This window comes from Anas platyrhynchos, chromosome 7 (genome assembly GCF_047663525.1).
Source record: "Anas platyrhynchos isolate ZD024472 breed Pekin duck chromosome 7, IASCAAS_PekinDuck_T2T, whole genome shotgun sequence".
Lineage (NCBI taxonomy): Eukaryota > Metazoa > Chordata > Aves > Anseriformes > Anatidae > Anas > Anas platyrhynchos.
The window spans coordinates 21455028-21482487 of NC_092593.1; the positions used below are offsets into that span (position 1 = coordinate 21455028).

The 27460-nt window shown below is 37.7% G+C and overlaps 2 protein-coding genes and 1 long non-coding RNA gene across 5 annotated transcripts in view; 2 read left to right on the forward strand and 1 right to left on the reverse strand.

Annotated features, from left to right (window-relative positions):
* The first annotated feature begins 41 nt into the window (after positions 1–41).
* Positions 42–19868, forward strand: HAT1 (histone acetyltransferase 1). Of its 2 annotated transcripts, none has more exons than XM_027461857.3 (11): positions 42–196; positions 2489–2560; positions 4468–4543; positions 6231–6351; positions 11724–11903; positions 12129–12250; positions 12751–12855; positions 13204–13310; positions 14949–15100; positions 16390–16506; positions 19457–19868. In XM_027461857.3, the coding sequence occupies exons 1-11, from the start codon at positions 190–192 to the stop codon at positions 19622–19624; spliced, it is 1227 nt and encodes a 408-aa protein (XP_027317658.1). In that variant the 5' UTR covers positions 42–189; the 3' UTR covers positions 19625–19868. The 2 variants fall into 2 exon arrangements, with proteins under 2 accessions (XP_027317658.1, XP_071897059.1); XM_072040958.1 differs by having other exon boundaries at positions 71–192.
* LOC140002934 (uncharacterized) lies at positions 19393–27056 on the reverse strand. Its single transcript, XR_011810640.1, has 4 exons — positions 26716–27056; positions 23448–23525; positions 22012–22124; positions 19393–19696 (listed from the first exon to the last, which is right to left on the reverse strand). It is a non-coding gene; the product is annotated as an uncharacterized lncRNA (long non-coding RNA).
* The window catches only part of METAP1D (methionyl aminopeptidase type 1D, mitochondrial), a 47000-nt gene continuing 46585 nt past the window's right edge, over positions 27046–27460 (forward strand). The window contains exon 1 of one of the 2 annotated variants that reach the window (XM_027461858.3): positions 27046–27203. In XM_027461858.3, coding sequence (XP_027317659.1) covers positions 27164–27203 — 40 coding nt within the window. In that variant the 5' untranslated portion in view covers positions 27046–27163. The remainder of the gene's footprint in view (positions 27204–27460) is intronic. The other variant, XM_072040960.1, reaches the window with a different exon arrangement.

Below are 27460 nucleotides of genomic sequence, written 5' to 3' on the forward strand. Positions count from 1 at the left end.
TCCCAAAGGCCGCCGCCGCGGGGGGGGGGGCGTGGCCCGCGGGGTGTGGCCAGCGGGCATGCGCGCGAGCCCCGCGCTTCTGCCTGCACCAGCTGTGCTTACGGCCGGAAGCGGAAGAAGGAGCGGGGGCGCGTGTTCGCACTTCCGGCGGGTGGGCGCGCGGGCTGGTTCGTCCTGTCCCGCTCCGAAATGGCGGGTGAGGCGCGGCGGGGGGGGGGCAGCGGCTGGCCGTTAGGGGTGGCCGGTACGGGCCGGCCGTTAGGGAGGGTGGGCGGGCGGCTCGTGGCGGAGCCGCCGTTGCGGTGTAAGCCGCCCGCGGGGAGCTCGGGGCTGCAGGGGAGCCGTGATGGCGCTGGCGGCAGCAGGGGATGCGGCGCTCTGCCGGGGGCTGCGCCTCGCCTCGCCTCGGCCCCGCTGGGGCAGGGGGCGGCTGGGGCGTTGCTGGGTGTAGCTGCCTAAGAGCAGCTGTTTGGGAGATAATGAAAAGGCGCAGAAGTGAGGTAGGGAATAGGAGCCAGAAGGGGTGCTGAGGTACAGAAGGGTAGCTGAAAGGGGTGCGTCGTGGGTGTGCTGGAGGTTTTGGGGTGTCATCATTCCCTTGTAACACCTATAGCTGCTGGGTAAACAAATGGCCGCGTGACATAACGCGTGGGGCTTGGGGGTGGTATGTTGTACACCCGTGTGTGCAAACACTTTTGAAAAAAAATGAGAAGCTGAAAGGAGCGTATTGTAACTTAGTTCTTCCTGGCTGACAGTCTGTCACCAGCTTTGTTTTTCAGTCTGTTTACTGCTCTTCAAATACAGTGTCTGCCTGTCATTTGGAAAACACTTCTTAGTGCGGAAAAGAAAACAGGTTTGCTAGTCTTAAGGCAAAAAACAACAGAGCCTTTAAAAAGTAGGAACAATAAAAAACTAACATGTACGAGAGGGGTGTTGTGTTCTGAAATGAAGTCTTAAGGTTACAAACTTTACTTTTCCAAAGCAGCCGACGTATGCTTTTCAGCTTTAGGTCTGTTCTTTTTATTTTGAGACCACCTGTCTCTAATTACGTTGTTGGGTGACAAAGTATTCCTTCCATGTGACTTACTTATTTTCAAATCCTTGTTGAGTCCTCAGCCTGTAAGAAGGAAATTCATTTTCCTGGTTTTATACAGATACCAAGACAGGTCTGTAATGTAACATCTAGAGGCACGTCTGCACATCTCTACATGATAGTACTTCTTTGTTTGAATTCTGTTTTTTGGGGGGAAAAGAGCTTACCAAAAATGTTCTTTCCATAATCGCTTTTTAAGTGATCTTTTACTGGATGAAATGCAGGAATCTTTGTTAGTGCCATTTGAAGCTTTCAGTAAATGGGTTTGCATCAAAATCCTGTGTTAGCAAAGACTCTTTAGGCAGCTGAGAGCTCTGAAGTTTAGGGGGGAAAATGCTCTTTTAAGATCTCAGACGCAGAACTTGGCTCCTCTTTATCCATTTGCAGAAGAATGTTTCCTTGAGTCCCAATAAGAAAACTGGCAGGTGGGGTGTGAATGGTGCATGTTTCTTGCTTCTGTTTCAGTGGTTGAGCCAACAGTCTCTGCAGTGTTTCTTGTTTACGTATTTGACAACATTTGCATGTTCCAATATGGTTCTACTGCTTGGGGTAGAGGTTGATGGGGATGTGAAACTTGTAACAGTCAACCATACCCTGTACTTACTGCGTTTGTTTTGTGTAGTTTTTGATTAGTTAAATCTCTGTAAACCAAAGCATGCTTATAGGAGGTGACATGAATTTTTTTGAAAGGTGTGATTATTATGAGAACAGATTTGTTTTGCCTCTTAAAGGAAGTGGCAATGTTTACAGGAAGGAAGGTGTTCTCCCTTAAAAGTACACTTGAAATCCTCTGGCAGAGCATTACGTTTGACTACAAGTCACACAGATAGATGACAAGAGGCTCTATCTCTTACAGAGCTGCAATGATGAGCTTAGCAATGCATGTCCAATAGAGCTTTACTTTGGTATGAGGCTTCAGTGCACACCTGCTCTCCGGAGCTGTAATAAGAAATTAGAATTGGGATGAACTAGGTTTCTTGAAATACTGATGTGCACATGCATGTGTTCTTGAAAAGAAACATTTGTCAGACTGAATTCTTAATTTTTTTACCTGTTGCTTTGTAATGCGTTCTATTAGTGGTGAATTTTAAATACTTTATATTCAACATATTTATGTTATATTGTCCCCTTCATTCTCAGAAACTAAAGAGAAAGATACTTCTAGTCTGTTTTCTAGTTCTTGTTTGTAGTTCCAGAAAAGTGTTTTAGAAACCTCGACATTCCTTTTACATTTGGAGTGCGTACTGTTTGGGGATTTTTCTACTTGTTCAGTATCTTTGGTGTTTTTGTATTGTGGTTCTTTCTGTGCTTGAGAACCTTTCTCTAAACATATTTGTTGAATAATACTGATGCAGATTGCGCACATCTAAACCATTTTAAAATCTTTTTCTTCAGGACTTACTGCTATGGAGAAGAAGCTGGCTGAATACAAATGTAACACAAATGAAGCGATTCAGCTAAAACTAGGTAATGTCCGTTTTTAAGTCCTGTGCATTTGAATTAAGAAACTTTCTTATAATGAAATCCACACAGTTTTTATATATGTACCTGTTAATGTAAATATACAAACACAAGAATAGGAACACAGTCTAATACTAGCCTAATTTTGCTGAGTCTAGTGCAGTTAAGTACAGCTATAGAAACTCAGGCCTGTCCCTGCATCATAATGTTATCTGCAATTTATTAACGTATTACTAGAGTGTGTTGGAGTTTTCCTACCTTATTTTTCTTTAAGTATTCAGTATGTTCTTTCAGTTTCTTCTTCTCCAAGCCATATGCTATGATGTAGTCCTCAGTGTCTGTTGTTTTAATGGTGACTTTAGCAGCAGAGCTCATCTTGTTAAGAGTTACAAATTTCTAATTAAGTATTTTTATTTTACATCTTTCCCTCTCCTCTTTTTTTGGAGGAAATTGTAAATGAAGGAAAGAAAGCTAAAAAGTGTGCTGTGTTGTTGAGTTTTTTGTTGCCCCCTCATCTAGATTACACAAGCCATTTTTAATGAAGTGAACTGCTCGTAGCTTTATATAGCTAACTTACTATACTAGGACATCCATAATACAAGCAGAATTACTGAAAATTACTGAAATCTTGATAGACTGACTTATATCTGAAACTGTCTTACTTGTAGCAGTAATTTCTTAAGAAGAGAATAGGTCATACCTGTGTTTTTTAATCTTTCCAGCTCTTCAGCATTTTGTTTCATTGAACAGAATAAATAGCATCACTTATTAAGAAAATAAAAATTTTGAACCTGTTAAGTACTCTTCAGAGCTACCACTAAGTCTGTTCCATAAAGTTTAATATTATTTTTAATGCATAATAACTTTAGCCTTGTGAGCCACAATGTCATTCTAACTCACGTACTTAATTCTTTAGGTCACTATAATTGTGAAACATTTCTCTTGCACTTAAACAGTATTTGAAATAATCATTTTGGGACTGTATCTAATGTTTTACATTTCCTCTTCTGTCTTTCTAAAACCCAAGGAAAGGATAAGAAATAACAAGAACTATCTGAGTGAATTTGGTCTAGAAATCTGAGGAGCTACTTAAGAGTTTTCAGGGAGACTGCTAGAGGCTTTTTACTTGTTACTCATAGCCTTATCTCTCCTAATATATTCAGTTGCCTTTTTTCAGTTGACTTTTTAGAGGAAAAAAAATCACGCATTTCCCATGTGCATATAAAAGCACACTGTCCTCTTTTAGGTCTTCATTTGATCCATGGTGATATTTCAGAATTGCTCTATTTTTGCTTTTTTTTTGTTTTGCTACTTTACCTCAACTGTTTAGCTCTCTGGAAAAAAGTCATGGGGAGATGATCACTAGTTATTTTTGTAATTTTGATGCAAATACCACTGTTCTATTAGTGCCATTGTTTTGAATGTATCCGTGTTGATTCTTAAAAATTTTAACATCAACATTAATGCACGTGAACATTTTCTTCCATTCACCACTCTCTGAAGACCTCCTTACAATGTTCTGAACTACATATGAGAGAAGAACAACAAAATGAGAAGGCAGTTTGATTACATGATTGGTCTTGTTTAGCGTAGGAATATCCATCTGGGCAGTGTACTCAGCGCTCAAGAGGGGGTAAAAGGCAGTAACAGTCAGGATATATATGTGTATGAAACTGTATGTATATATGTCTGAATATGCATATATCTGCATTAATTTCTTCATTTTATTGTGCTTACTGATTTGAGGAAATAATGTGCATCTAATTTTCACAAGATGTATTTATTTCATTTGTATGTCAGCCTAACATAGACTCATAAATAAAGCTGTTTATAGTGAAAGAATACATAAACATCTAGCACGGCATCTCTGTATGAACAAACTGATGACTTGGTCATGCATATTTTTTCTTCAGTTCGCTTTCCTGAGGATTTGGAAGATGACAACACAACATTTAATCCAGAGTATAGCCATCAAGTATTTGGAGATGAGTAAGTTGAAGTATTCAGAGTAAAATCAGGTCTGTAAGGGGGAGGTTGGTTCTTAATTGCTAGAGAACAGGAAATACTACTATACCAAACTATTTAAAATGACATACAGTACTTCAGTTTTATGACTGTATAGTTAAATAATGGCCCTCATGTTTAGCATGTGGAGTTAGGGCCTTGTAGTCATTTTATGTGCTACTTTTAAGATACTAGCAGGGGACAAAATGCCTGATTGTGCAGACGGAATTTCTTGTTTCAGTGGCTATTGCATTCAGGTAATCTGTAGAATTTGCAAGAATTAATAATTCTTCGTTAAAACTTTCACAGTAATGAGTGCCAAAAAGGTATCTGTCAACAGTATAACAATTTATTTTTTTACTACAATGTAGCAATTTTTAGTGAAAAAGACTCAAGTATTAACTTAAACTCACATTCTTGGCTGTTATAGATCATTGATAACTATTGAACTCAGGTGTTTGTTTTCCATAATATGTATACGTCTAAGCAGTTAAATATTCAGGAGATACAGAAACTGTTTTAAAATGGCATTTAATTTTTTTCAAGTATTCTAACTTAAGTAGGGAAGCTAGCCACCATGTCCCTAGTGCTAGAATGTCATTTAATATCAGAAGAGCAATAGTGAACAGTCTGGTTGTAGCTTTAAAAAAAAAAAAGTTAAAGCTTTTAAAAAAAAAGTTAAAGGAAAATATATGCACATATCTGTTGTCTACTTGAAACAATTTGTTTTAACTTTCAGTTCCTTTAAAGAACATTCTAAGTACTACGTGCTACCTATAGTAATTGTAGTAAAATTAGTTGCACTATTGCACATCTACTGCAGCGATCACTTTAAATAATTGTGCTTTTAGTAATGGGAGAACTCTCCGACCTGTCAGTATAGCTAACATACAAATTATTGTTCTGGCAATTCAAACTTTAAATTAGAAATGTACTACCATAAAGGAAAAAGCTCAGTTAAAATAACCAAGGAGAGATGCTAATGTTTCTCTGTGAACGTAACAATTTTCTGCATTCCTTTTTTTTTGCCTGAAAATAAATTCTCTAGATTTAAAACAATGTAGTATTTATATTCAGACAACTCACATTGTTTTAAAGTGTATTTTAAAAAAAAAGCATCTCTAGTTCATACCTTTTTGTATTTACTTGATTCTAATTAAGTCAGATCAGTATATAGCAACTTTCCACCAGAAACACTTACTGTTATGATTCATTATCTATTTGTGTTTTATACACTAACTTGCAGTAGTGTTCCAACATGTTAGACTGCTACACTGCAAGCTTAAGTTTTAGTAAATGATATTAGTTGGTATTAATAAATAAATGCTAATGACATGAACATTTAGAAACATAGATACAATATTAGTTATCTCAGGTATTCTTTTGTGAGCTATCTCAGTAAATGTATAGGCACTGTCTTACTGAGTCCAAGGACATGTTCTATTTCTGCTCTAGAGGAGCAAAATAACTAACAAAAGTAGTGTAAGGCATTCTCTCTCTCTCTAGAGAGAGACACATGCAGTTTGATTCACATTTTCCTATAAGGAGTTTTTAGAATACCTCGCTGGGAAAGAGGATGTGAATTTAAAGTGATACGTGAAAGTGCTGTATTGTGATTATTCTTCTGTGAAATTAATTTAGATCTCCTGAATGTGTTTTTTTCCTTCCTCAGTGAAGTTGCCTTTGGCTACAAGGGACTGAAGATCCTCTTGTACTATATTGCTGGTAACCTATCAACACTCTTCCGCATCGAATATACATCTAAAGTTAATGAGAAGTTTGACTGTGTGGAGGTAAAGACAGAGCCAAACCTGTATTTATTGGGAAGGTTTAATGGGATATGGACAAAATTCAAGGTTTAGTAATTACCCACCCAAACATGAGTTACATTAAAAAGAATCATAGAATCATAGAATATCCTGAGTTGGAAGGGACCCTTAAAGCTTCCTATTACACTAACCTAAAAAAAACCCTAATGTTTGCTGTACGTTTTCTCATTGCTCTTCCTTTGACTTCAGTACTGCCATCAAAAATGTGCCAAACATGAGGTACTAATGCCAAGGCTAATTCCACAAAAAAAAGGCAACTCAATTTTTATGTTAGACGCCTCCAGGAGGACTAGTTGTTTTCTTCATATTGAAGAGAATCCAGTAAGAAGAACTGATTTTTTTCAGAGTGGATTTTAATGCATCAAGAAAACTTCATATCATCCGAGTTTTGCTTAGTTATAGGGAAGAAAAAGTTCTCTTTTGAGAAGAGATACTGATGAGGTTATAGGTGAATCTTCGTAATATTCTTTGGTGTGGTTATACATTTGCACTGACTTCAAATTACTCTGCCTGAGAAAAGCTATTCTCTTTTCTAAGAGTAAGCATCTTTCTGATTTGAAGCTGTATTTAAAGTTCTTATTTTCAAATTCATCAGAACTTATTTCAATGCTTTCAGGGGAAAGCCTGTTTTTCTAAAGAAAAAGATAGTGGAACGCAAGTTCTATAGATATTTCCTTCCTTGCTCTGCACTTGTGTTAAATGTACGTAGTTCAGCAGCCTAAGTCCCTGGAAATACACTTTTGTATTTTGAAATATTTCTGAGGCTAGGGCAATATATCTTAGAAGTGAAAGGTCATATCCTTCAATCTTCCGAAGTTTTTAGAAATAAATAAAAAAAGGAAAGCCTGTTGGCTAAGTAATAGCCATATTAAAATCAAACAGACCACCTCTCTGTCCAGCCTTTCACTAATATAATTTCACAATCGTGTCACAGTGGGAATCCCAACCACAATACCTCTTTTACTCACACGCTGTTTTCTGTATAAGTAACAAAGCTGCTTTACTTTTCTAGAAGTACAAGCAAAGTAAACAAGGTACATGTATCTCATGCCTTAGGCTAACACTGCAGCTTTTCTGATCACTCAGAATCCTGGCTTTTTTCAAGCCCAGCATTGCCTCTACTGAATTATTCTCCCAGTTGTTTAAGGGACTGAGGTGGGGACAAAAAGACTATCTGTTTGAGCTAGACTTCCATATACTCTTTTTCTAGAATGCTCACAGACTTTGACTGAAGCGTTTTCGCTGTGCTTCCTTTGGTATTAACACATTGTGTCCTAATAAGCTGCTCATATGGCTATATCTAAACCTTAGTAAGGAAAAAAGACATGGTGGTCAACAGTCTCGTTCTGCCGTTTGTATTTAGCTTTAGTAACACTACATTAATCTCTGAAAATGTGTTCATATTTGAAAATAAGCAGGTTGTTAATTTACATGCATATTACCATGTATTTAAGTAAACTAGTTGCTTAGCTCATTTGGGATACTGATATTAAGATACGAACCATATCCTATGCATGATTGTTAATCTTTCTGCTGCAAATGTCCTTCTGGAAAGGACAGCAGTCTCTGCCTTGAACAAACTGGTTAAAAGTGAGTTTTAATGTGGTGTCAAGTTATTTACATGTTATCCACACACAAGCCCTTTCAACAGCAGGTGACTTTATTCTCTGATAGGAAGTTTGTTACTGTTACTGCTTCAGCAGCTGCTACTATCTCCGTCTGTTAGGGACTGACTGAAATACTTGCCTAAATACAGTGTGCTGTTTCTCCAACATCTTTAAACATTAGGTAAAAGATCCTGAAATGCCAGTAGCCAGAACTTCAACTATATTTATGCATCTTAATATTGTTTTTCTGATGGACCTATATATCCCATGTTAGTGAGGAAGGCTCAGCAAAGTATAATTATATTTTGAACAGAAGTATGTTCTTGGTTAGCGCTTCATTTAATGATAATGAACAAAATTTATTCCTTGGGTGGAGTTGATTCTTTTAAATACCTGAACAGAGGCTGCTTTCTTCTAGGGTAAATACGAATAGCATTGACTTCTGAATTGCTAGTAGCTTTCAGATTTGTAGCTGTTGAAGGAACCTCCTTTTCTTTTGGATTTCATGATGGAGTGAAGGAAAGTATTTCACTAACTTGTAAAACAGTCTTATTATCTTATTATCTTTGCAGCTAGTCTAATATATTTGCTTTAACACGAGTTAATGAGTGCAATTTTAATATTAGACATACTTTTCTAGGTAATACAACAGATCACTCTATTGCTCCCTGCTAGAATTAATATTTATAACTGATAGAAAAATTTGGCTTTCAAATACATTTCCATAATTATTTTAAGTGAAGACACTTTGATGTTATTTCAAAGTGATACACAAATGTTACAATTGTACTAATAGACAATTATAATTTCTTTTTTAAGAAGTATTCAGAGTTGAATATAATGTACACTTAACTACATTGCCCACTTAAGTAGTCCTACTACAAATCAAGTCTAGTTACAAAGTCCATACTGTATTCCCAATCATCTCACAGGGTTTGCGTGTGAAGGCAGTACGTTACAGGTAGCACTTGCATGAACCGTAATCTCAACAAGTCTTGTAAGTCAGCAAGGGTTTTTGCGCTCTGAAATGATTTGTGCTTAACACTGCTACAGTGGCCAACAGGATTGTTTTTCATTTCAGAAATTGTTCTGTTTAAATCTTTGCAAATTGGTAAGATATAAGTGCCTTGCTTCGATAAAAGAAGCCTCTCACTAATGTCAAATAAATACACAAGGGAAAGGCAGTAAACAAACCTCAGTAACTACTTGATTAAACTTCTGAGAAGTTTTTTTTTAAAGTGCCTATTATGTAATGGGTGCATCTCTAAACAGCTACAGGTATTAATAAATCAAATTTTTTGTATGCTATTGGTATTTCCAGACTCCAATAATTCAGGACTCAATAACTGAAAATTGGAACACTTAAACTTACATGTATGTCACCACTCAAACTGAGGATTCTGGGATTTCCTTCTGTAAGAAATGGAGATGTTATTAACCCTAAAAGTAACTGATGATAGTTTCTTTCATTTCTTAGATAGTCAGGCTTCATTTCAAGTGGAGAGAACCTTAGGGAGGCAATAGGTAAAAATATATTGTGGTCATGTAGAATTAAGATGCGTTATCTTATGTGCTTTCAGCAGGTGAAGGTTTGTCTTCTGTCAATGATAGACGAATCTTATGAATGTGAGGGGAGCAGTTTTTTTTAAACGTGACATATCAAACTTCGTACTGCATGTTTGTCCCTTTTTATGTATCATCCACATGGTCTGTTATTGATCTAACACTTGGAATTCCTGTTTTAATTCTAGAGGATTTTTACATGTTTTTTGCAGATGTGCAAAATGAAAGTCAGTAGAGATTCTTAGTTGAAGATTCCTACAAGTTTATCACCAGTGCATACTTAAGATCTGTGTAAATAATGCACTTACACAGTTTGAAAAGAAATGAGTTTCTGAAATATTGTGCTCATACAAATACTCATTCTTGTTAATGCATATAATTCCATGATTCTGCAAAACATAGCTAATTTTGTGTTATGCAGTTAAATTAGCAAATGTAAAGAAAATGTTAAACTGGTATTACTTTAGGATGAACAGAAAAGGTCTTTTGTTTTGAGAATGAAATAGATGTAAAGACTGTAGATGTTTTAACTGGGTTGTTACACCGAGTACTGTAGCGCTATATCTTAATTGCTTAATAGCGCTCTCTACAAATATAAATATAAATGTTGGTAGTACCAAACCATTAAGAATAAAACTTGTTTGTGCTGAACCACATCCATCTTTCTCTACACTAAAAATGTAACTGAATGATAAAGTGCTATTCATTTGCAGGTGCATTGCTTCTACTTAAGGGAGGATGGTTGAAAGGACAGGAATTAGTAGCATGTTGTATTAGCCTTTTGTAGTGTATTTTGTTCTAAGCATCTTAATTTCCCTGTTTTGAATGCTAAGTAGCAAGGGTCTTGGTTTTGAACTAATACCCATCATGCATGTAAACGGTGTGAAAGAGCTGCTTAGTAAGTTAACACAAAGTGTTCTTGTGTAAGTCCTTGTGGAAATAGATACAATACAAACATTACAGCTGAACTCACGGCAAACTCCATTAAGTAAAAACCTGGATTCATTGTCCAGAGGAAAGTTTGAATTGAATGTAAGCTCATTTTGTTGAATGTAATGTCAGGCTTTTAGGGGTTGTATTGAGGAGTACGGTTTTGTTAAGTTGAGACCAATTCATTAAGTTTTATTGCCTGGTGAGAAGCAGTAATACGTTATTGTGAAACTTCATCAAATATTCATGGTTAAAAAGAAGTAGTAAATGTATTCAATCAAGTGGTCTTTTTGGGATCTGAAAAGGATTATGAAGTCTGCTCAGCTGATAGTCTCTAACTTTCAGTTTGGTTAACTGAAAAGCATAATTTTAATCTCTGAATTTAGTTTTGGTGTTAGAATATTTCTTTCCTCCCCAGTGTTAGATTTTACAGGTTAGATATGCTGTCAGTATCCCTAAATGATATTTTTATTATTTTATCAACTTCGTTTTCAAAGTGTTCTTTGACTAGGACGCAGGATGTTTGTCTTCTGAGTTTGTAATGTAGTTTGCAGCTGACTATAGACAGGCATTTCAAGCAGCGAGACGTAAGAATGCAAGTGTGTGCTAGCTGTCACTTTCTTGTTTGGGGGCTACTGTTTTTAGTCTTTGTTCCTTTTTTCTCCACTTAGTTCAGCACCACCTAATACCTCTTAAGCTGCTTGTTTGGGAGCCCCAGCTCCATAAGGCTATGTGCCGCAGACTTAGAGACTTGTGGGATGAAAAGTGTTGGCTTCTGATTTTACTGCTCTTTCAGAAATAAATGTGTTGCATCCAACAAAGTAGGAAAAACAAGAGAAGTGTTCTTTCCATGTGACTGAATTTATAGCCTCCTTCCTTGTCTTGCCATTTGTGGTATTCCTTCACACGATGCTTTTATTAGAATAGCTATCAACACTCTTAGATTTTTCTTGGATAAATGTAACAGTCCCTAAACATAAAAATGTTCAGAAACTTATGATGTAACTACTAGTTTTTGGATACTGATGGTGGCTGGACTGTGACCTTCCTGTATCTCTTCAGCCCTTTGTCTGTTGGGAGGTCACTGTTGAACAACAGGAACGCTTCCTTGCCTTTTTTTCTTTGAAATTGCTGATAGGCCATAGCACCTCTTTTTATATTCATCTCTATTAGCACAGTGATAACTTGGTCTTTTTTTAATCTTCCTCTGATCCTGACCCCTTTTGTATTCCCCAGGCAGATGATGTTGAAAGTAAAATTAGAGAAATCATTCCTCCTGGTTTTTGTACAAACACAGATGACTTTGTCTCTCTGCTGGAAAAGGAGGTCAACTTCAAGCCCTTTGGAATGCTGCTACACACGTATTCTGTTCATAACGAGGAAGCTGGTGAAGACATAACTTATCAGATATATAAGGTATGAAAAATAAGTGAAACTTCTCAGGCTGACAACTTAGTTTATTTTGAAGTGAGGAACTTTGTGTAATGTTTCAACTGTAGTATATAAATGCTATCGTTTGACCAGTTTATTAATTACGATCATGTTCTTTTTGTACTGGAGAATTTAATTAGGTTTTGCAGATTTTCTTTCCTCTTACATCTGTGATAGGCTTCACCTGACTTCTCCTGGCTTTTTCCCTAGGCTGACATGACATGTCCAGGCTTTCGAGAATATCATGAAAGGCTTCAGACGTTCTTGATGTGGTTTATTGAAACTGCTAGCTTTATTGATGTAGATGATGAAAGATGGAACTACTTTCTAGTGTAAGTACAGTTCTAAAGCAACAGTGGACCTTATTACCTCCACAAAGCCTGCATTTTAATTGTGGCTGGCCAATTATTGGAGCAGTATAATGATATTTTTCCCAGGAAAGAAAAACCATTGTTTATCAGGCTTGAGTTTTGCTCCATTATGCTTTGGGAAACCTTGAGAATAGAGCTGAATTAAATGCTGTTGTCCGTTAGAGCCCTGAATGTAGGCTTAAACAGTAAAATGAGCTTTGCCTGTGTTTTCTTTTACTTGCCACCTATTCATCTTTATAATAGGCAAGTGCACTGAAGTGCTGCAAAGAGGTCTGATTTATCCAAGTTGCTGCACACCAATTAAGTGAATTGTACATTCAGAACATAGCAGGTGTACCCATTGGGCCCTCACAGAGTAGCTTGCTGACACTGAAAATTCAGTTGGAGAATGGAAAAGAAAATGGACACTGCATGGGAGCGCGACTGTAATTGACCTGCTTGGCTTTCTGTTTTATCTGCAGATTTGAGAAGTATAATAAGGATGGAGCTACGCTCTTTGCGACCGTAGGCTACATGACAGTCTATAATTACTATGTGTACCCAGACAAAACCCGGCCACGTGTAAGGTAATTGGCGGCGTAACTCGTGCCTTGCCTTTTATTTCAGAAGAGGGAACTGCTGAAGTTCCCAATACTTGTTTATAATGGTGTTGATTTGTTTAAAAAAATCCCCATTATTAGCTGGCTATGCACTGATTTATTTCATTGTTCCCTTCTTGAAGCAGAGGGAATCTCAAACAAGTTCTTGAATATTTAGCAATTCTAAGACTCCATAAGAATTATGGTTTAAAATTAAGATTGCTACATGTACTTCAATGAAAAATGAAATACCACCTAGTTCTTAAGTCTTTATAATATAATGTTTGCAAATGCATGCATTTGAACTGAAATATCAATGCATTCCTTTGTCTATAGCCAGATGCTGATCTTGCCACCATTCCAAGGAGAAGGCCATGGTGCTCAGCTTCTTGAAACAGTTCATAGATACTATATGTCTTCTCCTACAGTACTTGATATAACAGGTCTGTGTTAAATTTTTAACTAAGTTCACCTGTTCAATAACACAACTTGTAGCATTCACAGATTGCTAGCCCACAAACCGACTTTCATGTTCACTTGTCAGAATTAAATGGCCTTTTGAAGATTTAGCTTTAGCTCAGTTCAGGATTAATGGTACCCTGTTTTATAGAAGAACTGTATATAATGTAGCTCCCTAAATCCTTTACTTAGAGAACAGCACACCAGGAAAATTCAATCCCTAGCATGCACGGATTACCAGCTAATTAGCCATTTTATTGTGAGATACGCAGCTGAATTTGCGAGGAGATCAAGCTTTGTCAAATTTCTTGTTCAATTTACTCCTATTAGCCAAAACTCAAAACTGAGAAAAATCTAAAATAGCATATTAATATTTGTGCAGGTAAAAGTTTAACAGAGTAAAAATTTGTACAGGACTTGTGCTTCAGAAGCATGTATTGGTAGCTGAATGCATCCATCATGTCAGAGGTGTGTGCATCATACGTAAAAATACAATTTTTATGGAAGAAGGGGGGGGTATACACCTGAAAAAATATAGCATGAAAATTGGCTACAAATATGGTATCTGTCTTGTGGTTTCAAGACCAGTGTAGGAAGAAACACAGTTTAAACTCGAATCGGCTATTCAACTGTAGGTGCCATCTCAGAACTCATTTTAGGTCTTAGTTTAAAAAATAGTCCTCCACCTCCCCAAAAAAATAATTAAAATGCAACAGAATATTTGCTTTCTTCATGTATCACTGCAGGATAATCCTAACACAAGGTAATCCACCTGGTAATTTGAATCCAGTTCATAGGAACCTAGAGTAGCACAACTTCCTCTTTGCAACACAAAGTCTTGTTCATGGAGCGGTATTTTTATTATCTCTTTTCCTGCTAATACTATAAAGCTGTACGTAGCTTTTATAACTGAGGATAAACAAATTCTTAACACTGAATAAATCATTTGACATGTTTCACAGCTCAGTGCCTTAAATGCAGAGTTGTAGCAAACAGTATAAATTTGTTCTAAAATAACTTTTAATTATAGGCTTTGTCCTGCTTTTTTCCGTAAAAAAAATATTCTCTTTGGCACTCAAATTATGGAATATTTTACAAAATTGTTTATTGTAATTTCTATGAGAAAGTCAGGCTCCACAACTGTGATATGTGGCCAGAATACTTAGTAAAATTAAGTAAAGCCTTTTCCTCTTTTCAGAAAGGTTAAAATTTAAATTTCCTGGAGGAAATAATGCTTTAAAATATTTCAGAGTTTCACTTTTGCAGTGAATGTTTTGTCCTGGTTATAACATGTCATCCTAGCTGACAAGTGAAATGTATATTGCTAGAAATTATCTATATAATTTCTATTTCTATATAGAAATTATCTTAACTTTTAACTAATTTGGGTGAAAAGGAATGGAATAAATTAATTTCAGTACAGCTTCTCCAATTTCTTTTGCAAAATAAACATCATACACCGAAAACTTTGATAGCAGTTCTTACAATTAAGCACGGTTGTTTATATAGTGATGAATACTGTATCTGGTTTTGTCTTTCACAGTCCTTGTAATTACATACCGGAAGTGAAGCAACAAATAATATCTATATTAATGATGTGCTCTTATGTGCATTCTTTCTAGCTGAAGATCCATCTGAAAACTACATAAAGCTAAGGGACTTTGTTCTTGTAAAGCTCTGTCAAGACTTGCTTTGCTTTTCACCAGGAAACTTAATGCAAGGCTTCAGTCAAGAAATGGTGATGGAAGCTCAACAGAAGTTGAAAATAAATAAGGTATTAAATCAGAACTGTTGTAGTTGGACTTATTCTTATGAAGCTAGTAGAAGGGAAATTTAAACATAGATGTGGAGACTTGGAATTTGCATATTCCAGCATATTTTAACAGATTTCTAGGATCTATCTCAAAGAGAGGTACATAGCTCATGGTCTGAAATGCATTTTTTTTTCCTACTGATGTTGTTGATGTAATAGAATTAGAAAGTTGCCAATTTTTCAGGTATCAGCTTCCTTTTTTTTTTTTTTTCTTCAAGTATATCTATACAAAGAGCCATTGTTTTGGGAATGCGGAACACTAAAGTAGCAAGCAACTCCTAAGGCAGCTCTAAACATTTAGAGAACTAAACAGTTAAATTTAACAATTAAATTCACTGGTAATCTTCGCAGTGAGTGATTAAAGTCATTGCTGAGTATACTAGTGAAGAGGCAGAGTTGCTTAACTCAAATATTTGAGTATAGTTTTGTGAAAACATTGAATGAGTCTTACAGTATGTAACGGGGACAAGCTGTATTTACATTCAGAAAAATCGTATGTCTTGGGTAAGGGAAATACATCTGCAGCCTTTTGTGTATGAGATCTTAAACGTTAGAAAATAAATAATTTGGTTTTTTTAATAGTATCTCTACACATGTAGAAAACTATCTTATTCTGTTTCTCAGCAAAGGAATACTTGATCTTGAATTCAGTTTTAATATTGCAGCAGTTAGTAGTAATATAGTAGCAACACAAATCCTTGTTTCCTTCCCAAATGTGACCTTAGCTGATCAGTGTTCCAGAATCACTTCAATTTTCTATTAGAAACAATTAGTCTTCCATTCTCTTCCTAGGAAACGGGAAACTTTTAAATATTGTTTCTTTCTCATGTTTAAAACTTCCAGGTAGCTTTGTGAAGAGTAGTAGATATGTCAAGATTATTAAAATCAGTACAGGAGGTACTGTGTAGTAATAAATTGCTTAATGGCAATCTAGTTCTCAGTTCTTTGAAGCCATTTTGGACTATGGCCTCTGGACTTTTTGCTGCTCGTTTGCTGTAGGTCAGTGAAGCATCTCTGTGGCTGGTACAGCATTTTGAGAGATCAGACACTGGCTGCGTGGAAGAAACAGGGAAATTAATATTTATTCATCTAACCCACTGGTGAGGAGGATCAGGCTGATAGGCTTCATCAGTGCCTCTGACTGGTGTCCGATAAGCTGAAGAGTTACTCGAAGTGGATAAATACTGTCATATTAGAGTTCTGTTAACTGACCTTTTTATTTGGACATCTCTATTCTTTCTGTTCATTAGCAACACACAAGACGAGTTTATGAAATTCTCCGATTGCGTGCAACAGATATGGGTGATGCAGAACAGTCCAGAAGCTATCGGTTGGACGTTAAAAGAAGACTGATTGGCCCCTATAAGGTGTATATGACTTAAGTATCATAATTTCAAGGCTAATTATACTTGATTTTACTTTAATTTCCATAAATGTAGCTGATGCTAATTATGTTGCCAATCAACTACTATTAGTTATGCAGTGATCAACTGACATGTACACAGATGCAGAGAACATTTGTTCATGACTGCTGAAGGTCTTGTTTGTCTCCTGTTTCTTGCTCAATTCCAGCATTAAGTCGTTGAGCTTATGGTATCTAGCTCTAAAGGTGACATTACATCCAGATAGACTTAAGGGCAAAAAAAAAAAGTGAATTTCCTGAAAAGGTTAAGAACATCTTAAACCACGAAGTTGGAGGTGAGGGGTAAATGTTGTAGCACATTTACACAGAAGATGAGATATAGTTTAGATGCTTGTTTTACTTGTTAACAAGGTCTAACAAAGCAACTTGTTATAAGTAATATAGCCATGTCAATATAGGACTCCATGCAGATGAATATAAAGTAATTTCAGAAGTTAAGTTCAAGCAACTATTGAGCTTAGTGTGAAGTAACTTTCATAGCTCCTACTAAATATGCTTCTGAGGACCTTCAATATAGGTGGCCTGTGCTGCATTAACTGACCATCAGAGACACATATACGTATATATTGTCATTGCTAATCACGTCAGTATCTGTATTAAGAGATAAAAGACCACAGATGAACGTAGGTTTATTGCTGTGACTAGCTTGTTAGCTTCTCTGCAATTACATACTCACTGAGCAAACCAAAACCTGGTTGGAAAAGTTTGGTGAAGTATCAGAATTATCTTGATTAGCTTGTAAGCCTTCCTAAAGTAGCACTTGCCCTGTTATATCAAAATAGCAGAACTCTGATTCTACTCATGTTGGACTTAGGGAGGCTGTTAGCAGAAATGAGAACCCAGCACTGCATTAAACACTTCGCTGATCTGGAGATAACGCCATGTCATGCTGAGTGACAGGATCTTAATCAAAACAGTTTCTATTCTTTCATGAGTGTCTTGTCTCATTTGCTAAATTTCACTCAGTGTCCACTACAAAGAAAGCCATGATTTTCCATCTAACAGGACTGTTACATGGTTCCAATTCATTCATTCAGCACTGAAGTCCTGTGGGGAAAATCCAAAATTCCATAGGCATCTTCAGTTCTATTGCTTCTAACAATCATTTCAACTTGAATCTTTGCATGTAATAAATACACGAAGAACAAAAAGTTATACAGATTTTTGTATTGCAAGATATGTAGTATTGGTCCTCTAAAATTTTAGAATATTCTTTTTTAATTTAAGAGTGTTCCATTTAATTTTTCACCAGTAGTTCTTTTCAAAAGAATGTAACAAAGGAAGGGCTGTTGGCTGACTCTTAGGTTAGTACACTGACTTTAAACTTTTTTGGAAGCAGTGTTTAATCATGTTCTTGTTTTTAAAAATAAATAAATAAATAAAAAGCTTTTCCAGAACTGCAACTAAACTCTCAATATGTAGTAATTTGGAGGAGGAAAGTAGCTTTTTGTAAATAATTGGCAATATTACAGCATTCTTAATGCTACTCTTTTATATAAAGCACTTGATAACTTCATTTGGACGGTGCTGTCCAGATGTAGAATAAGTTTCCACTACCTTAATTTAGTAGTAGTGGTACTTGTATTTTACAGCTTCTTCCTGGTAATTGAGAGAGTGAACAGCTTGTGAAATTTGGTGTTATCAAATATTCTACACAGAAAAGACTACAGCCTAAATATTTTATGCTTCGACAAATGTTTTTTAAGCTTTGATTAGTCAAGTAGTAGGGAGCTAGTTTCTGTAGAACAGGGGACTTTTTCTTCTGCTCTGTAAAGCCATTGCTATATGTGACAGTGTAAAATCTGTTTAGTGAAGAGTATCTTTACTCAAAAACAAAAAGTGTGCTTACCTGGGGTTAGTTTTCTATTAGCCCTACAAAGCCAATGCAGAGCATTCAATAAATAGCAAGTAGAAGTTCTGCTTTTTCTTATACATTATTAGCAGAATTGTTCTTGCTATACTCCATGTACCAACTGCTGGGATATGAAACTTCTAGATGTCTCAAATTTAAATTAGATTATAATATACCTAGATATTTCTGTTAATTAAGCAGACTTGCAATTAGTTCTAGAATAGAGAGGTTTTAGTTTTTCTACTGACAGAAACTTGTTGCTCAGAAGGGTTCTCATGTCTGATTTTACTTGGGTGACTCTCACATTTTGAGTATCTTACTCATTGTTAGCCATAATTGCTTTCAAATATAACTAGATGTTGACTGGATAGAGCAAATATAAATCTAAAACTCAAGCAATTATGTTGCTTTTGTCATCCTTTCTACAAGGAAATGTTTCTTGAATGTTGGCCAAAGATGTACTTGGAGGCCTCATCAGGACTCCCGTACAGAACCTTCTCCTTTTCTGAACTGAAGTTTATCTATCTATGGGATCTGTGGGAGAATACCAAAGTTTCTCAGATCTTACCCACTTCTAATTTACCATGGTCTCGGCTCCCACTTCCTGACCCTCAGCATCAGTCATCAAAATCGAACAAATTTTCTTTTGAGAGAGAAGTGTGAAGTTAAATAGAGTATAGAGGGGCTTTGATCTTGAGACTGATGGGAAAACCAAAATTGTTTGAGGGAATTTTCTTTTAACAAACTTGATGATTCCGTGAGCATGGGAAATACTTACCGATGAGATACCAGGCATACATAATGCATATATTTTTTTTAATTGCTTGATTAATGACAACACAGAACTAAATATTGTGGTCATGTTTTCTACAATCTAGTTTTTCATGCCATAAATTCTAGTAATGTAACATTAGACCTAATCAGTAGGCATGTTCTTTATTATTAGGGACATCTTAACTAAATAATGAAATGGAATAATTACAATGAAATACTGTATTTTTAATTGCTGGTTATGTTCAAACTACTGTTTTTCTTTGTTCAGAAAAAGCAGAGAGAACTTGCCAAAATGAGAAGGTGCCTAAGACCAGAGGAGCTGACGAATCAGTTGAACCAAATAGACCTAAACATGCAACATGAACAGTTAGAAGAGAGCTTCCAACAACTTGTTTCAGATTATCGAAGAGTTCTGGAACGACTTGCACAAGCATGAGGATCCTACCTGTACAGGAAACTTGCAAATTTCTATACAGTGTTGTGAAGCACATCTTTAATTGCCACTTAACTGCAAAAAAAAAAAAAAAAAACTCATGTGACGTTTTAATCACATTAAAGGTGATTTGTGTTTCTGTGCATTTTGAATATTTTCTATTTTTGTGTTGTAGATTTTAAAATGTACTTTAGGTTTGGGAGCACTTATTGCTGAAATAAACAATGTAGATTCTCAGATACAGTAACACTTCAATTGTTTGAATTTTCTTTTACCCTTCTGTTTTGCCTCAACGGTTAACAGATATCGAATAGCAAGATATGTGATACTTACATTGTAATTGTCTTATTTCTCCTAACTTTATCTTCCTCAGGCTGTTTTGTTTGTTTCTTACTATCCATGTAGGCCTGTGCACTCTTTAGTTGAATGCTACATGAACAAGTAACAAGGCTGGTGCTTTGGTCTGTCCAGCATACTTCCTGAGTACAAGCTATTTACCAAGATATCTTGTCTGTATGATGTAGTTCACCTACAGCAGTATCAGAAACTAGTATAATCATTAATGATGATAATGAAAGGTCTCTCCTGAGTTTAGTAGTAATCCCTGAATGTAGAAGGGGAAGAGTGATGGCGTTTGAGTTTTTTCATTTTGTTTTTCATTGAGCATGTTCAGGTGTTGATGTTAAGCCAAAAGGGAAAGTTGAGTGTAAGAACTGTGTTTTAATTCAGTTTTCTGAATTTGTGTCTCTCAGTAAGTCTACTGAAGATATTATAATAACATCGCCTCACCTTTCGTGTTACAGAGGCTCATATAAGTCATTCATGAGGTAGATGGAAGAAGTTTAAGACTTAAACTGTAGGACTAACAAGGAAAAAAACACTTGATGGCTGTTTGCCCCTTTATATTGTTTGAATGTTGTTACCCTCTTTATAAGTTGTTATCCCTATGAGGGGAGAATAGAAAGGCTGAAGAGTCTTGTAGGTCTGCTTCTGCTTTCTAGCACCTGTTGTGGGGAAGGTTTGTCTGTTGTAACCCACAGGGTATATGGATATTCTAAAAAGGCTGAACAATGTAATGAAATCATAGAGATGGTGAACACTAATATTCCATTGATGGTGGAAGATAGATACAAAAGAAGCTACTGAGAAAGGAGCACAAAATTGTTTTTCTTAGACATGCTGTGAAACCTCTTGGGGCAAACTCATCTTTTCATAACCTATTGGATATTTTTTTTTGTTGATACTGTTGAAAGTTAGTGAGATAGCGAGTCCAGGTCTTTTTGTGGTAAAAGTGCTGTCTTAGCCTGAGCATGGTTTCTTCATGGTCTGGGAATATTCTGAACTGTTTGGGAACTATCTTAAAACTCATGGCACCAAGACAATGAATAAGCAACTTCTTTGGGATATGGAAACTTCGAATCCTGCTATCCTGCAGCAGATTACAGCTTCTGCAGTGCTGCTGCCAGGAAAGACTGCATGATACTCCATAATCCATTACAGTTAATTAAGCCAATTATCTGAAAAAACATTCATCTCCAAATTAAACTAGCACTGATGATGACTTTACCTGAAGTGATCAAAGAAGTGTCTGGACTGTCCTTTCCCTTGGCAGACAGAAAGAGGTAGTATCTTATGTAACAGCTAAAGAACAGTAGTGGTTCCTCTGGCACTTCTGTTTGGGTAGCATGTGTCAGTTTAGTTCTGTATGCTTTCTGGGTGAGTCTGCTTGAACTAACATTCAAACAGGGAGACTAAGCAGTAAAGTTCAAAACATAGTTCTAGGTTTCCTCTGCAAGAATGGAGGCTGTCATAACTCACTAAGAATGGGAAAGGAATACTTCTCAAAAACTTCATAGTTCTGGTGACAAAATTTTATTCTAATTGTAATGCCTGATAATATAACAGTACTCCCCTTTATCACAAGTCAAAAGTCACATCGTAACTCTGGTGGCCAACTAAATAAGTTTCAGTCTGAGACAGTGTCGCCTTTCTGCCAGCCCCACATACACAAGGCCTTACGAGGGACTAGCCAAAGCAAAAGGCATTCAATTCTATTCCCCTGTGCGTGTCTCAGGTAGTGACAGAGATGTTGGTTGAGTCCTTTAAAGTTTTATGCAACTGCTTTGTCCTTCTCTCCTAAAGCCAGAAATAAACTCTGCTCAAAGTTTGCAGGACTTACTGTACCCAGCTGCCTGCAATGGCTACACCATTTGCTGTGCTCCATAAGGCACCAGTACATGTGCATTTTGCAATCTAGCACTTCCTGAGTCTTCCTGAGTCCATCTGTGTTTTTAACCTGTCTTCCTTTAGGTTCTGTCTGGGAATTCAGAGAACTGAATTTCCCTGGTTAATTTTGTATTCCTATGTCATTATACAGGTAGACAACTTGCCTCTCTTCCATAGCTTTCTCTTAGTAGTCATCAAGGGATCACAGATTCCAGGAGTTATTCATAACTCTGCTTCTCTTAGCTTCCACAAGCTTACTGGCCAGCCAAATTCATTCCTATTGACAGAAGGAACAGATGTATTGCAAATAAACATACATAAACATAATGCATGTGAAGAGCAGAAATACAGAATAATATTGAGCAACTCCAGCTTTATCCTAAGAGTTAAATGAAGATGTGAAAAATGTTTGTTTGGCAACCTTGGTCAAACTGTTCCCTCTCATGTATTTTGAAAAATGAATGTTACAAACTTCATATACCATGAAACTTCTAGTTCAACAGCTAATAACTTGAAGAAATATAACAAAATACCTATAGTTTCAGAACTGAGGAAGTTCTTCTGAAGTTATAGGATTTGAAGGAAAGTTTAACTACCACAGTAGTGGGAATAAAAGTCTACATAACTGAGGCAGTATCTTGAGCAGTAAATGTACGTGCCTCCTCTGAACCAACACACAAAGCTGCTATGTGGCAGTTTAGGCAATTCAAAACTGACCTATTGTCTCTCTCTGCAATGTCGGCAGGAGGGTAAGCAGCCCATAATGTCTATACGAAGGATTTACGTCTGCTTATATAGGTCATTTTTTCAATTCCTTTTTGTCTCTCACTGAGACTTTGTTGCTCTTTATGCTTCCCTTTATCATATTGTATGACTGTCAGACACCAGAAGGCTTGCAAATCTGATGTTGTGTATTTTACCATTTCACTTTTTCTCACAGTGTCAGTTCTGACCTGATTTCATCAGTTTCAAACTGTTAGAACTAGAAATACATGTTATATTTGTAAGCCCATCACCTAGGAACTTGGAATCTCAGCTTTGAAATTGAAAATAACATTATTTTCTAATGCTACTGCTTTGTGAGATGTTGCTTGCTAAGATAATTTGAACTTGACAAAAAGACAGCATGGTAAAATATTAAAATCTGATAAGCAAATATCTATTGCAGACATTTGTTTTCTCAAAAAAAAAAATCAACTAAAAGTCATGGAGCATTTTTCCCCATGCCATCGATATTTGCAGTAATTTTACTCTGCTAGTTCTTCCTCCAAAGATCAGAAAGATTTCAATCAAACCATGAGTTCTTTCTATTAAAATGTTCCATATACAAATGGCTATTAGCCACACAGTTGGAAGTATTTGGAACAGTGAGGCTAGAAATGTAGTGCAACTAGTAAAAATAGAAGGCTATTGCCCAAAGTGATACAAATAGATGCAAGCCCCACTCATGCAGGGCATACTAGCTGCCATCATAGTGGCTTGTATCTCTGGAGGGAAAATTGTGGGAATGGGCTGGTCCCACTCAAATCTTCCTACAGTGTAAAAAGAAAAATAATACAAATACCAGCACTCAGAACTACTCATTCAAATAATTGCTTACCTCACTCTTTGTTAGTTGTGCCATAACAGGCAGTGCTAGAAATGAGACTACAGACGCTGTAGGAGCCTCCTTTTAGACCTATAACGGTACAAGTAAGTGTGAAAAGGATCATTGATCTAACAATTCCCAGATTTCCATGTTCAAGATAGTTTCACTTCTCCAGTGTAGAGAAGCAAATAGAATAAAGGGGGAAAAAAATCCTTCCGTTCTTCAAAGCTCATTGCAGATACAAGACTCCCACTCAAATTGAAGGAATCTCAGGTAATGACATAATGAAGGCATGGCCTTGGGAGTAGTGTTTCAGAATTCCCTCTTTGCCATTGCAAAAAAATCTATACAGCAAGAGCAGAACTGCGCTTTGTTTTTTTCCTAAAGTAGCACTAGCTTCTTTCTTCAGCAAATAAAGAACACATAATGCTGTAAGCATTCCTCAGGTAGGGGGTATGTGCTCCATTTAAGGTTGTTTTACAGTTTGAGCAGAAGAGATCAACCATAAAGGAAATCTATATCAATGGGAAGAGCTTGACTTCCAGGTTGGTTTTTGTTGTTGTTGTTGTTTCTAAATGGTGTGACAATAAGGGAGGTGTTCCATGTTCAATATCTGCTATTTTTAGACGGTTTTCTTCCAGTGAAGCCTTCCTCAAAATTGTATGGAGTTTTCATATTTTTGAGACTTTCATAGTTTCATGGAAAAGATGATACATTTTTTCCCTAGAGTAAGTTTAATATGATAGCGACTGTGAGCCTGCCTTTGCTTTCCTTAGAGCTGTAACAGTTTGGTGTAGCTTTGCCTGATTGTATACATTTTGTATCACTGATGTAGGAGCAGCTTCTAAATGGGTGCTGCTCACTGACAAATGAGGATATGTATCAAAGTTTCAGAGCTTCAGGTATCACTAGAAGGCATAATCATACAGATGGGACCAAAGCTACACACTCTCCTGTTTTTGTCTATCTTTTTTAAGGACACGTTTCAGCAAGACTACCTGAGGCAACCTCATAACTTAGCTCCTGTTGCAAGAAGCGGCCCCTACTCCTACTTACATGCTCTTCCACTTCCTTTGTCTTTGATTAAAACAAACAAACAAACAAAAAAAAAACTAACTGGCTTTAGGATTCTGGGCTGTCTCACTGAGATACCAAATGCATTCCAGGACCAGCACGCAAGTACACGGGATCAATAAGCCAGGATTCAGGATCATAAAGGGAAATAAGAATCACTGAATTTGCTGGATTAGGGGGCAAGTGGTAATGATTAAGAATTCAGTTCCACAGCACATAAAGCCACCCTAAATCAGTGGCCACACTGCAGTCTCCCAGCCACACATAAGTGCGCTTCCACTTTCTTGGGCATCAGCGTTGGCATTCATTTGGTCTCACCATGAACTGTTCCACTGAATTAAACTAGCACAAAATTATTATTACTATTTTCCCCTTGTAGAGCTAGTGATTTGTGTTTTTATTGTTGTGTCTTCAAGTTATCTCACCATGGACCAGATAAACACAAGTGCTGAAAAAAGGACACCTACTTGTGACTAGACCAGGACCCAAACAGCACCAGCCTGACCAGCAAAAAATGCTGTAAACTAAATCATCTCTTAAGACAATCTCAAATAGGGAAGTCTAAGGAGTTTGAGCCTAAACCCAAAGTATCCAGTTGCTATACTTTAACTAGAAGCATATTTCTATATTGCTCTAGATAAGGACAAGTCAAGGCACCACTGGTCACCTCAAACATTTCAGAGGATTTTCCAAATGTGAACAAAAGATAGTTATATACATGAGGAAAAAGTGACATTTTATTTTGGTAACAGGACTTGAAAACAGCAGAGTATGATTCTTTGGGTTTACTGTGTTAGGATATAGAGTGTCTCTCCTTTTTCTGAGATATTCATTCTTGTTTTATTTGTATAAACTTCCTAACAAACCTAAATCTGTTATTTGTATTCCTTAGTAAAAGGAGAAAACCCTAATCTAAGTACAAATTAAAGACTACCAAATAATGACTGTTGTCTGATCTCCAAAAGGAACTGGTCCAGCCTAACCGCTAACAGATATCTGCAAGTATTTGTGAAACAACATAATGCTAAAGGACATGGTAATTACAAGGGTGGCAGCACCACAATTCTAGCATTGTATCCAATTCTTGCATTTTCTTATGCCATCAACCCATTTTCAGGCTGTTACAATATGGAATTACAGCCTTATAGCAACAGACAAAAGCCAAATGTTTGCATTATTTTCTCTCACAGTGGCCTTTGATTCCCCCAAGTAAGAAATATTTGACTCACGTAAGATAGGTGAGACTAGGTTAACTTGGGGCATTTTGTTTCTCTCCTTCAGTGACAGTTCAGGAAAAGATGATAGTGAATTACTCATCATCCATGGCTACTTTTATCTGAAGTACACTGTTCTCTACAGGTACATATAAGCACTCCCACTCCAGCAGACATGTAGTTACGTATGCGAAGCAGCCATAACGTGTGACTGCTTTACGCTGTACATCATTGTCATAGAACCAGTGGTTGGGTATCTGCCTTCCTAAAGCCTTGCCAGGAGGAAAAATAAGGTAAGATGGTGCCTGATGAAATTCAAACTCCTGAAAGACCATACTGTGTTGTTGAACTAGCAACAAGGAAAAGACTTGCTCTGTGAATTAGATGTGTACATACCTCTCACCAGGGAGTAGTTGGTAATGATGCTCATAAGGTGTAACTAGGCAGCTTAGGAATGCTGTTTCTTGACTTATTTCTAGCTCTATTTTTCTTCTGTTAAAATCCTATCATAGTGCCCTCACTGAGTAACTATCATGAAACGTGTCAGTTGGTGCGGAATGTGGCTGTACAAAGCGAATTGTTTCATTTTTGGAGGCAGTGCAAGATATTGTATTGATCTTTAAACTGCTATGTGGTCTGGATATAAGCTACATGATAGGCCGCCTATCGTGCCGTGGCAGCTAATCAGCTGATGCACTTGTGCTTATGATGTCCACGCAGGACCACTGAGAAGACTGCAGCACCTTTTTTTTTGTGATCAGAGAACTCTTGGAATTTGCTCCTTAAATGCAAAAATTCTCATAGTGTAACTTTTAAGTTCATATATTTTTCAAGCTTTTTTTCCGGAGTAAATAATGGGGGTAAATAACATCACCATTCCTATCTGCCTTGGGCTTTGAGTCTATTCTTGTTAATTGCCGTTTCTACCTTTATGGTTTAAGTTTTCATATTCTGCATATGCCTCTACAGCAAACTTAACAGCAAAAACTTACTTCAGCATTCTGGACTGTGTACTTCATTCTTTTCCTCACAAAAGCTACTCTGCTACAACGGAATAAAAAAGTACAGGGGGAAAAAAACTTTAAAAAGAACTCGAATAAAACATTAAGGCAGCTTTAGCCCTTGGGGAGTGCCACGGTTGCAGCCCCGCTGGGACCGCCGGCCCCCCTGGGAAGCTGTCAGACCGCGGGGCGTTACGCCTCAGCCTCACCGCGCACAACACGGCGCAGGGGCGAGCAGCCGGGCGCCCTTCACAGACCCCGCGGCGGGGGCGCTGCCGCCCCGCCGGGGCTGACGGGCGCGGGGGCCCGGCCCTGCCCTAACGGCCGCGGGCGGCACTCGCCTCACGCAGCGCGCGCGCAACGGCCCCGGCGCGAGGCAGGGCGGCTCCCGCCGCGCCCCGCCTGTCGCGTCCACGTGATCCCGCCTCACGCGGCCAAGATGGCGGCGCCCAGAGCTGTCAACGTGCTGCGGGGCGGAGGTGAGCGCGCCGCCGCGGGGCGGGGAGGGAAGGGAAGGGAGGAGGGAAGGAGAGGGGCGGGCAGCAGGCGCCGCCCGTTAAACGGAGCAGCGCGCGGCAGCCCACAGCGATGCTGCCGTCTCGCTGCCCGGCGGGGACGTTGGTGGCTGATGCCGGCGGGAGAAGCTACCGGAGCGCCGTGCCCACCCGCCTCAGCGCACGGGGCGCGAAGGGCCTCGCCCCGCGGGCGGTGGGAGCACCCGGCAGGGTGGCGGGGG

Bases quoted from the DNA above. Each gene is read 5' to 3' on its own strand.
- HAT1 (XM_027461857.3), top strand. The intron at 11,904-12,128 runs GTATGAAAAATA...CTTTTTCCCTAG, and splicing joins TAACTTATCAGATATATAAG to GCTGACATGACATGTCCAGG. The intron at 15,101-16,389 runs GTATTAAATCAG...TCTGTTCATTAG, and splicing joins AGAAGTTGAAAATAAATAAG to CAACACACAAGACGAGTTTA.